This window comes from Rattus rattus, chromosome 14 (genome assembly GCF_011064425.1).
Source record: "Rattus rattus isolate New Zealand chromosome 14, Rrattus_CSIRO_v1, whole genome shotgun sequence".
Lineage (NCBI taxonomy): Eukaryota > Metazoa > Chordata > Mammalia > Rodentia > Muridae > Rattus > Rattus rattus.
This window is the reverse complement of record NC_046167.1, coordinates 25,469,226-25,482,440: the sequence shown is the minus strand read 5'-3', so window position 1 is coordinate 25,482,440 and position 13,215 is coordinate 25,469,226. Positions and strand designations below refer to the sequence as shown.

Here is a 13,215-nt window from a genome sequence, read left to right as displayed (position 1 = left end):
ACAATAAAATGCAGTTATTTGTGCAAGGGTGGGGACAGGTGGCCCAAAGAAAGTATGGCTCCTGAATTTTCCTTTTTTTTGTATCAAAATATTATTTTTAAGATGAGAGAAATCAAACCTACATGAATTTACCAATATTGTAATGAATAAATTTTTGATTCCAGAAAGGAATAAGTCATCTCTTCAGGCAGAGCTTTCCTTCTTAGGGAAAGATTCCAGTCTGGGTGACTTGGCTGAAGTGGCCCTGTAGCTATGCATATCTCTGCCCATCCCCTGATGATTTGCATGTGGCCAAAACACAGTGCATCACTCTGAGATCCATTTAATAGGTGGATCATACCCAGTGCAGAGATCAGTCCATGTCAGGACACAGTTTAGATATGAGGGTCCAGATTCAGTTTCTGGGGCTCCTTCTGCTCTGGACAACAGGTAAAAAATTGGGAATTTACCCAACGACAATGTTCACTAACACCTGATCTTTCAGGGTAAGTAGGTTACAATAATATTAACTGTCAGGACTTATTTTCAATTGTACAATTCCAGGTGCCCAGTGTGATGTCCAGATGACCCAGTCTCTGTCTTATCTTGCTGCGTCTCCTGGAGAAAGTGTTTCCATCAGTTGCAAGGCAAGTAAGAGCATTAGCAATAATTTAGCCTGGTATCAACAGAAACCTGGGGAAACAAATAAGCTTCTTATCTACTCTGTGTCAACTTTGCATTCTGGAACTCCATCGAGGTTCAGTGGCAGTGGATCTGGTACAGATTTCACTCTTACCATCAGAAGCCTGGAGCCTGAAGATTTTGCAGTCTATTACTGTCAACAGCATAGTGAATACCCACACCACAGTGAAACAAGTCATAACAAAAACCCCCATGGGAAGCAGAAACCAGAAGTTGGGCTGGCCAGTTGTTCAGTCCACGTCTCTGTCTTCTATAAATTTCTCTGTTTTCAAGGTGTGTTGCTTTGAATGAAAATGGATTTCTCATGCTCATATGTTTGAATGTGTGGCATGGGTTTTGGGAATGGAATTTGTTTTCTCTGCAAAAACAGTACCTTCTCCTAACTGCTGAGTCATCCCTCCAACTCTGCAGTGAGAATATAGGATTTGGGTAGTAAACCTCTTCCAAAAATCTTTATCATCTGAATAACTGATTCTCCTGGGAGATTCAATATCCCAGAGACCTAGATAGAATTAAACATGGCTAGATAAAAAAGGAAGAAAGTCAATGAGATGTATTCTAATGATGTTCTGGTATACTCCTAGATCAGTACCTAGCACAATCATCATCAGAGAGTCAGCTACTTACAGAAAGAGATGCAGAGACCACAGACAGACACTAGGGCTGACCTCAAGGAATCCCATGGAAGAGAGAATGAAGGATTGTAGGACCCAATAGGGTTGAGTATATCATCTCATTTTGAACTGAGACTTATCTTGTGATTTTCTTGATGGAAGTGAATGTTCACCATCTCTTTGATTGCTTTGGTTGAAAGTCTATTTTATTGATATTAGAATGGTTATTCCAAACTTTTTGGGGGACATTTATTTGAAAAAATCCCCAGCTCTTTATTCTGAGGTAGTGTCTATCTGTGTTGCTTAGCTGTTTCTTGTATGCAGCAAAATGATTGACCCTGTTTACTTATCTATATTAGCCTGTGATTTTTTTAACCGGGAATAAAGTATGAGTTAAGAATGTGAAGACAGAATGAAGAGCATATTGAGTGTGTGTGGAGAAGTGTGTATGTAAGTGAAAGGAAAGCACATGTGGTGTATACATCAGAGTTCAGAGCTCCACAGTCACCTATTTTTATTTTCCTGTGAAGCTCTAATGATAAATGACATGGGCAAGTCTGCCAAGCAATGACCAGAAGGAACTAAGTTAACCCTTAACTCAGTAGTTCTGCTAGCTTTTTGTTCTGCATATTGCCCACAATGACTTTCTTAAGAATTGCTATGTCCATACATGGACAGACTCCTTCACTGGTTGTGACCAGACATTTCAGAAGTCCTCTATGCAGTAGGCTGTTATTTCAGTTCTTGTACAACAAGCATGGGGCAAAATCTGAAACAGCTGAAAAATTGGCTTTTTTTCGTTACTCAGAAAAGCCCAGGAACTTTAAAAATGTGAACTTATCAAAGCCGTATTGGTTCCCTCATAGAAAATAGGCTTTTCTATGGGGAGAGCTATTGGGGAGATTCTCTCCATCTGTCCTTCTAATGCTAGTCACCATAAGATACAGATTCCCTTATAAAAAAACAAACAAACAAACAAACAAAAAAACAGGTCCCAAGCCATTAGCCTATAGTCCTGAAATATGACATTTGAACCCTGGTTTCAGCAATGGCATAATGAGACTTGTACACAAATCATAGTGTAATCCCATCACATGCTAGTCTATCACTGAATAGTTCAGCCTTCCAAACTATAACAGGCAAGACAATTTTCTCCTGAGCGATAGCAGGTTACAAGATCAGCACCATGCCTGACATGATCTGGGACCAAGTCCACATAAGACTTTCAGTGTCAGTTATGCCACTCTGCATCCAGTTCAGTTGTTTTGATACTAGGGGGTGACGTACGTCCTGTTCTCTTTAATGTTGTTATAGACTTAAAACCATAAAAAAGAGAAGCTTGCTATGAGGAACTGTGCTGAACTTGTGAATCTGATGTCAGTAACACTTCTGTAGCTCTGCAAGGGACTTCTCAGAAAGCCATTTAGTCACCAAGATGGACTAGTAAGCTCATTTGTTAGGCTGTTGTCTCATCAGAATTTGGAAGCCAATGTTTATTATGCATCTTCATAAGAAATCCACGGAACAAAATTTCAAATAACTCAGTGGTACTTTTCCAGTAAATATTTACACCCCTGATGAGAAGTATGGAGACCTAAAATCATGGAATATGATATAAGTAATCAGGCTATAATATTTGTATAGTCAGACTTGTCCCTGAAATCATAGACAGAGCAGCACATATGCATGAGGTACCTGAATCATAAAATAGAAGGCAGGTAGTATTCAAATGATCCCTTTTGGAGATAAATTCCAATAGCCTGAAGTCCTAAGACTCCAAGTTTCCCTAAAGTAATTATCTTGTAGACTAGATCTTTAACAAACAGGCCTTTGGAGGATGAACAACAGCCAAACTGTATCAATGAGTAAATATTTTTCTTGTCTGAATACTAGAGAAAAAAGTCCTAAAATTCATCCAGTGTTTAATTAATAGTTAGGGAATGAATAGATGATTTATTGAACAACATAATCTCCAAGACAAACAACGGTATGTGAGTATTGGAAGCAACTATACAAAAATGAATCCTAAATTGAGCTAAACTCCTAAATGGATATGCAGTAATGTTTACATCCAAAGCAAAAATAAACTCAGTTATCAGACAATAGGTAGATAATTTTGCTAATATACTTTTGATTTTTTTTTTTTGGCAGAGGAATTCTCTTGACTTTGTCCTTAGACAGGCAACACATGTGGCAGCTAGGCTACAACAAGTAGAAAGGTTTGCATTCAGAACTACAGGAAAAGTGTGCAAACTGAATGTATTGGTAAATTCCCAGGTCCTCAGGCTGCACCTTACTGATTTTCAGAATGAATGGTCCCTGATCTTCTGAACCTATGTTGGACGCCCTCATCTGGATTCTGCAGAAAATAATTCATAGAAATGATTCTATCACTGTACACATGGCAACATAATCTGGCTCTCCAGGAGGGATAGATTTGGAGAGTGGATCCTAGATCATTGTGATATCATTGCTCATACTTGAAATAAGGAAAGACAAAGTCATTTCCAATCATAATGAGGGACACTTTATTATCTCAAACAGCATGTTTATTATTTTGTTGGTACTTCTAATTCATACCCCACAATGCCCATTTTCAAAAGGTAGCAGAGCTAAGTGTTATTTAAAATAGTTTGCAATCTGCCCCTTTATTTGTGTTAAAATTTATATCAGGTACCCTGTACTTGCTTTTTCTAGAATGCTCTCCATGGATCTAAACATCCCATGACATATTGAAGGGCAATACTTGTGTGTGTGTGTGTGTGTGTGTGTGTGTGTGTGTGTGTGTGTAACTTGTGTGTGTGTGTGTGTGTGTGTGTGTGTGTGTGTGTGTGCCGCAAGGTGTGCTCCCTTGTATTCTCACCTTTCCAGACTTTTCCTCTGCTCTTACCTGACCCTGCAGCATGAATAGGTTCAGAGCAGAACAGGATATTTCATTTTGAATTAACCTGAGGAATCCTGGTCAGGCCAGGCAATTTCCCAGCTTGACATTTATTTTAGACTTGCCTGGGTGGGCCTCTCTAAGGAGCAGCAATATGCAAATCTCCTGGTGAGTGCAGTGAAGTAAGTCAAACTGTCAGGTCAAGTGGGGATAAGATACCAGAGGCTGAAGAACTTTCCTCTAAACAGGTTCAAATGAAGTTTCATTTGAGCTTTAAATAGCGCTGGTTAGGAGAGTTCAGACCTGTTGATTCAGCAGAAGGAATTTATTTATATTGCTCTTTTTCCTGTCCATTTTCAAGTTCATCATATTTTCTTAGACAAGTTTCAACCTTCTCTTCACTTTAGATCAGTTTTTGTAATTGTATATTGTTAAATCCGCCTTCATTTGTAGTAGTTTATTCAGAAACTTAGATTTGTGCATACATTTGTAATAATAATAAGCTGAGAAACGAAGTAAGTATGACATGGAAGAAAATGGAGGAGGAAAGAGAAGAGGGAAGCATATAGCTTTATGTGGTGTTATCAATAACAATGTTCCCCACTCCTGCTGAGGCGCATATGTTTGAAAGTTTAGTCATCAGAGATTAGCACTACTTGGGAGAGATTACAGGCAGGAGAGAGGGATGTTGGGAGAACATAGAGTTCAGGTCTGTTTTAAAATGTTAAATAGACACCTCAGTGACTTGTCCAGGTTTGAAATTTGACATTGATTATTTGACTCATAATAATCCATGGATAGTTGATAAACTATCTAAGTGGGAAGTGTCTGCTTGCACTACTCAACTCTGCCATTGTATTCTGAAGTACTCGTAGTCAAAAGACAAATAATTTTGTTTTCCAATAAAACTTTATCAACAAAACAACAAAAAAAAAAGAAAGTGTGATCTTTTTGGTGTAGTTTTTATCTTGTTGGGGTAAGTGCTCGATCACTAGGAATAGGTTTTTTGCTAAGCACAGTGTGGCCCTGGTCGGACCAGAATGACATGGTTCCTGTCCCCTGGGACAGGACCCTGGTTTGGCTCCATGAGTGTAGATAGCTGCTGTGGGCAAAAGGTTTGTTTGAGTAATAATGTACCCATGTTCACATTCCTCCCAACAATGTACTCTCTGTTAAGTTAATGACTCCATAATAATCCTGGGCAGCAGGAGTCCAGGAGTCAAGGGTATGGCTAATATCTCAGCAAAATGATAAATGTTAGAACCTCAAGTACAGCCTTCCAGGTTATGGAAAAATCCTTTAAATACTTTTGAGTTCAAAAATATATAATTTCTCAACTGTGAAAAATATAAGGATCCAATATGAATCATGAATCTAAAGAAACAAAGGCAGGTACATTGTGAGCCAATTTGGAGTAAATGACTGAATGGATATGTAAAATAAAAGAGCTATCCAGATGAGCTATCCAGAAATTACTTTTATTTTTTTAGGATAAGGAGAGAGAATTGTTCAGAGAATTGACAGACAGACATACAGACGCACATACACACATACACACACACAGTCACACACACACAAACGCACACACAAACACATACACACAAACACACACACAGTCTCACACACACACACACACACACACGCACACAGACACACAAGCAAACAGGACATGGACAGAGCTCTCTCTTGGAATAGCAAACACAACACAGGTCATTAGCTAGATCCATGGTTTGACTTCAAGACATTCTTTTCATGTAGGTCCTAAAGAACTGGAGCAAGAGATATCCTACAAACTCAAATGTCCCCGCCTGTTCGTAGGATATATTCTTCTAGATGGACTGCGTTGTCTGATATCAGTGGGAGAAGATGCTCTTAGTCTCACAAAGACAAAGTGCCAGAGTGAGGACATTCCCAGGGGTAGCCTCACTTGCTCAAAGAAGAGGGGAGGAGGGATGGGTGAAGGATTGTGAGAGGGGATGACCATGAGGGGGACAGTGAGTGGAATGTAAAGCAAATAAGTAGAACGAGTAAATAATATATAAAATAAATGAAAATAGAAATTAAAGAGAAAAATTTTATCATTTGAAAAAGTGACAAAATTTATACGACAAAATTTAAAAAAAAATCATTCTTTTCTCCTACAATACATCCTAAACAACAGTTCCCTTTCTCTTTTTCCTCCCTCCAAATCTCTCCCCCAGATCCAATGCTTCAGAGTTTCCCTTCAGAAAAGAGTATTCTACCTAGACATAACACCAAAACATGGCATAGAAACTAGCAAGACAACTAGGCATAAGGCCCTAAAATGGTCCATGGTTCCTTGGAAAGTAATACTCAGACTCAAATAGTTTGCAAAAGCAAAGAGCATTTTATTCTGTAGAAGTTCACCATTCAGGGGTCTCTCATTCCAAGATGTAGATGACCAAGTGAGCTCATGGGCCTCATTTAAAATATATTAGGAGAATTCTAGGGAGATGACTGTTATCTTAATCTGTTAGCGCCATGTCTAGAGACATTCCATAACCATTCCTGGGGTACGCTGTTGCTGGGGGAGTTTGGAAACTGTTCTTAATCCATTGCCCTTGCTTCAGATAGTATATATGCATTTATATCTTCCGGCATAGTCTCTCCCTTTAATAGAAAACAAATCCAAATATTAAAATAAGTATTCAATGCAAAGTAACTCTTGTAACTGTGAGGGAATGTATATCGTACTGACAAAGAGATGGGTATACATTACAAAATGTTGACACCGCTAAGAAAGCAATCTTCAGTTAATAAGCTCAAACTGACTTTATCATAGTATCTTAAATGAAAGAAGCCAAATATACCAGGAATCTACTCAAGGTAATTGAGATACCTGCCACACATGTAATCTACAAAAAGCATTCATAGTATCTTTTATTAATAACTTCATGTAGAAAATTGCAATGTCTATATGACAGAATAAACAGAATCATTAGTGGAGAAGCCAACAGGCATATTACTTATTTATTCACAGATCATAAATGAAATTTGAAATACAGTTATATTTAACATAGTAAAAATGGCCATTTTACCAAAAGCGATCTACAGATTCAATGCAATCCCCATCAAAATACCAATCCAATGTTTCAGAGAGTTAGACAGAACAATTTGCAAATTCACCTGGAATAACAAAAAACCCAGAATAGCTTAAACTATCCTGAACAATAATAAAAGGACTTCTGGGGGAATCAGTATCCCTGAACTCAAGCAGTATTTCAGAGCAATAGTGAAAAAACTGCATGGTATTGGTGAAGAGACAGGTAGATTGACCAGTGGAAAAGAATTGAATACCAAGAAATTAACCCAAACAACTATGGCCACTTGATTTTTGACAAAAGAGTCAAAACCATCCAATGGAAAAAAGATAGCAAATGGTGCTGGTTCAACTGGAGGTCAGCAAGTAGAAGAATGCAGATCTATCCATGCTTATCACCATGTATAAAGCTTAAGTCCAAGTGGATCAAGGACCTCCACATCAAACCAGATACACTCAAACTGATAAAAGAAAAAGTGGGGAAGCATCTCAAACACATGAGCACTGGAGACAATTTCCTGCACAAAACACCAATTGCTTATGCTCTAAGATCAAGAATCGACAAATGGGATCTCATAAAACTGCAAAGCTTCTGTCATGCAAAGGACAGTTTTGTTAGGGCAAAATGGCAACCAACAGATTGGGAAAAGATCTTTACCAATCCTAAAACAAATAGAGGGCTTATATCCAAAATATACAAAGAACTCAAGAAGTTAGACCGCAGGGAGACAAATAACCCTATTAAAAAATGGGGTTCAGAGCTAAACAAAGAATTCACAGCTGAGGAATGCCGAATGGCTGAGAAACACCTAAAGAAATGTTCAACATCTTTAGTCATCAGGGAAATGCAAATCAAAACAACCCTGAGATTTCACCTCACACCAGTGAGAATGGCTAAGATCAAAAACTCAGGTGACAGCAAATGCTGGCCAGGATGTGAAGAAAGAGGAACACTCCCCATTGTTGGTGGGATTGCAGACTGGCACAACCATTCTGGAAATCAGTCTGGAGGTTCCTCACAAAATTGGACTTGAACTACCTGAGGTCCCAGCTGTACCCCTCTTGGGCATATACCCAAAAGATGCCCCAACATATAACAAGGACAGGTGGTCCAATATGTTCATAGTTGCCTTATTTATAATACCTAGAAGCTGAAAAGAACCCAGATGCCCTTCAACAGAGGAATGGATACAGAAAATGTTGTACATCTACACAATGGAATATTACTCAGCTATCAAAAACAATGAATTTATGAAATTCATAGGCAAATGGTTGAAATTGGAAAATATCATCCTGAGTGAGGTAACCCAATCACAGAAAAACACATGGTATGCACACATTGATAAGTGACTATTAGCCCAAATGCTTGAATTACCCTAGATGAACAGAACACATGAAACTCAAGAAGAATGACCAAAAGGCGAATGCTTCACTCCTTCTTTAAAAGGGGAACAAGAATACACTTGAGAGGCAATAGGAAGGCAAAGTTTAGAACAGAGGCAGAAGGAACACCCATTCAGAGCCTGCCCCACATGTGACCCATACATATACAGCCACCAAACTAGGTAAGATGGAGGAAGCAAAGAAGTGAAGCCCGACAGGAACTGGATGTAGATCTCTCCTGAGAGACACAGCCAGAATACAGCAAATAAGTAGGCGAATGCCAGCAGCTAACCACTGAACTGAGAACGGCATGGCCATTGCAGGAATCAGAGAAAGGACTGGAAGTGCTTGAAGCGACTTGAGACCCCATATAAACAACAATGCCAACCAACCAGAGCTTCCAGGGACTAAGCCATTACCCAAAGACTATACATGGACTGAACCTGGGCTCCAACTGCATAGGTAGCAATGAATAGCTTAGTAAGAACACTGGTCGAAGGGGAAGCCCTTGTTCCTGCCAAGACTGAACCCCCAGTGAACGTGATTGTTCGGGGAGGGTTGTAATGGGGCGAGGATGGGGAGGGGAAGCCCATATAGAAGGTGAGGGGGAGGGCTTAGGGGGATGTTGGCCCGGATACTGTGAATGGGAATAACAATCTAAATGTAAATAAGAAATACTCAAGTTAATAAAGATTAAAAAAAAAACAGAGCCTCTTCCTGTCTGACTGGAAACTAGTCTTTCCCTGTTTGCTATGGCTGAAGATGTAGAACTCTCAGCGCCTGCTGCATCATTCCTACTACCATGTTCCTTCTTTGACGATAATGGACTGAACCTCAGAACTGTAAGTCAGCCGCAATTAAATATTGTTCTTAAAATAGTTGCCTTGGTCATGGTGTATGTTCACAGCAATATAACCCAAAATAAGATATTTGGTCTTTTAAATATACCCTAGAATCCTGAAGAAGTAGGTGTGAATGCCAGTGAAAGTCTTCTCTGCATTATTCTACTTCCAAATGACCTCATGCCATTGTTCACTCTAAATTTTTACATTATATTCATACATAATGCTTCTCTCAGTCTTAATCAGAAACATTACTGTTCACCATATTTTGCTGAGTACAAATTCATGGCTTTGTCAAGTGCTGAGAGTAAATGACTAGAGAGTACCATGTCTTTTTTGTTTGTTTGTTTGTTTTTGTTTCTTTTTTTTTTGTTTGTTTGTTTGTTTTTTCGGAGCTGAGGACCAAACCCAGGGCCTTGCGCTTGCTAGGCGAGCGCTCTACCAGAGAGTACCATGTCTTAAACAAGTTATTTGCACTATCCTTTCTTCTGCTTAGATGGAGCTAGAAAACTGGAAGAAAGCCTGTGTTTCTTTTTTTTTTTTTTTTCTTTTTTTCGGAGCTGGGGACCGAACCCAGGGCCTTGCGCTTGCTAGGCAAGCGCTCTACCACTGAGCTAAATCCCCAACCCCAAGCCTGTGTTTCTTAGCAAAACACAGCAATTACAATCACACTAGCTCTGGCTTTGTATACTAAGTCTGCATAGGAATGGACCTGACAACAGTGAATCATGGACAACTGAAACACTGGTTTTGGTACTTACTGTTGAATCATCTGTGAGAGGGAAGGACATTGACTTCAACTGTGTATCCACTGATGGCTCAATTAAGCTTCTGTAAATAATTGCAATATAATCTCCATAAAGTAGGATCTAAGTAGACAAATTCACAAAACAGACTAATATCAAAGGGCAAAGGGACTGACATTGATTTGGGGAGGGGATTGGTAACATGAGAAAGAGATAACAGAATGTGTAGAGATCGTTTAGAAAACATTTTATACTTACATGAAATTGACAAACAAATAAACCAATAAAAGAAACAAAAAGGTCTGAAACCTAAGTGAGACCATAAAATAAGTTCTAAGTGTAAATTTAAAAATAATTATTTTGCTTGTATGTGTTTTCTACCTGCATGAGCACCATCTGGCTGTCTCATACCTGTGGAGGGTCAAAGAAGTACTGGATCATCTGGAACTGTAGTTAATATATGATTGTAAAGTTCCAAGTCAGTTCTTGGAATCAAACCCAGTTCTCTGAAAGAACAAACAATTCTCTTAACCACAGAGGCATCTCTGTAACTTCTAAGTGACAATTTTACCATGATAAAATAACAAATATTGAGTTTTAGACTAGTACCAGTTTTATCAAATGTAAAAAAAAAAAAAACAAAAAACAGAATGTGCTCCATTAAACCATAATTGGCAAATCTCCCTTTGTGCCTTGAGATTCTTTGTCTTCTTCTGAAAAACATTTTACTAAAGTGTGACAGTCATAATCAGACTGTGTTTATGCAACACACAAAGGGACGGATTTGGACATCAGTGTTCACTCTCATGAATCCATCACCAATTAGTGCTGGAAATCAAACCTGAGTTTCAATGATTTTCTATGTTCCTATTTATTCAATTGCTCCCTTATTTATTCACTTTCCTATTCAAATAAAATTTTCCTTTTAATTTAAAGATAAGTTCTATTGAGTCCAGAGGTGATAATGATCCATTTGTGGATCTATTCAACACTAAAGCAGTGTCTTTTGTTGCAGGTTGGCTGAACAAGATTATATGAATATCAACATAACCAAGATTATTCAGGGCACAGTAGTATTTTGTAAATCAGCCAAAGCTGCCTGCATGAATTTTTCTTGAATTGGTTTATTTCTAAGTTACCACTACGAGAGTGAAACTATACATGTCTAGTTACTGTTCAAATATGTCTGTGAATTTAACTTTTAATTATGAGGCTGGGAGATGGCTCTGTGGTTAAGAGGACTGACTGCTCATCCAGAGGTACTGGAGTCAATTACTGGTGACCACATGGTGGCTTAAAAACATCTGTGTAATGGCATTTGATGCCCTCTTCTTGTGTGTCTATAGCGACATACAGTAGATATACATCTTTTTATATTATTTTAATTTATTTATATTAATTTATTATATATAATATATTATATTTATTATATATAACTTATTAATTTATATATAATATATTATATAAATTATACATATAAATTATACATATAAATTAATAACAAATTATTTTGGCACGTTTGTGTTATACAGTAAGGAAAAAATCAAATGTGTTTCTTAGCAACAGAACAGCATCAGGCATAAAATCCCCAGTATTTATCACTGGGTTTCCCAATGCACACACTTGCTAGAAACAGGAAACCTCTCCAGTATCCCTTCATCTCCTTTGACAAGTTTCTGTCTCAGTAGTGTTTTGGTAGAGCCTTGTCAGAAGACAAAATCAGGAAATCTTGTTACTTTTCTGCCAGTCAATGTATGCTTTGTCTCATAGTGTACCATATAACATTTTCATTCAAGTGGAATATGTAACCCCCTTTTCTCAGATTTGTAATCACTTAACCTAACAAGTACTCAGAAGTGACTTCACAGCTATTCCTCCACCCCATGAAATTAATGTCTCTGAACATTAGACATTGGTTCCTTTACTGAAAAGCTTCTTTTCCACGGGTATGATGAATTTGTTTTAATCATCTACAGTAGGACATGAAGATGAGAAAATGCTTATGCACACTGAGGAAATGTTTAATCACATACTGTTAAAAGATACTACTGCTATTTCTGAAAAAATAACATGCCCATTGTATCAGCTAGAGTCCAATGCTAAAACTATCAGTTTTAAGCTTAATCTTAAAACTGAGAAGTGTTCAGCCAATTAAATGTGTAAGCTTAGGCGAGTCTAACATTCTGTTTTACTAGTGCTGGTCCATGCTTAAGAAAAGTATACAAACTTGATTAGCAGGACACTGGGGTCTGGGACGTTTTTTTTTTTTTAACAGTAAAGAACTATCAATTTCTATTTTACTAGGATGCAATTGTGTTGCTCAAATATTGCAACAATTGGTATTGTGACTTTAATGAGGACATTTCTCAAAGTCCAGACCTAATTAATATAAACAATATCCTTACTTTAAAAATATGCTATAGTTTGTTTGATGACCAAAATAAAATGCCACTTTTTCAAAAACTTAAATCTGCTAAATTGTCCTCTTTTTATTTAGCTGAATTATATTTGTATCTTTTAGGTCATGTGACACATCGATCAATGCTATGTAGTAGTTATAGGTGCCTATTCAGGACTGAGGAATTCTTGATGATAAATTATAGAAGATACAATATTTTCTTTTAAACCGAAAGATAATAAAGGGACATTTTGAAATCCAAAGCTTTGAAATATTTCTGCAATGGGAAAGAACTTTTAAATTTCTGTACATCCTTCTAGTATTTGTAAGTCTAAGATATCTAAATCCTTGAAGTATTTTAATTCATCAATTTAAAACTCCATAGAATTTTTACCAAAGTAAATAGTGGAATTTTTTAAGAATCTTCAGAATATCAAACCCTTACCTACCCATGCTATGAGAAAAAACAAGGCATTTGACATAACTGCACCAAGACTAAGAATGTGGCTGTTGTGCTATCCGACCTTTGCAACTTTAACAAAACTGCATTAGACTATTTACAGTGCTCAATCCTGTTTATGGAGACACAGCACAAATGTCTACTGACCA

The 13,215-nt window shown here is 37.7% G+C and overlaps 1 gene segment (V, D, J or C); it reads left to right on the top strand.

Annotated features, from left to right (window-relative positions):
- The first annotated feature begins 356 nt into the window (after positions 1-356).
- Positions 357-968, top strand: LOC116883962. The segment is given in 2 exon segments: positions 357-429; positions 544-968. Coding segments are annotated over 2 exon segments (495 nt in total).
- Positions 969-13,215: the final 12,247 nt, after the last annotated feature.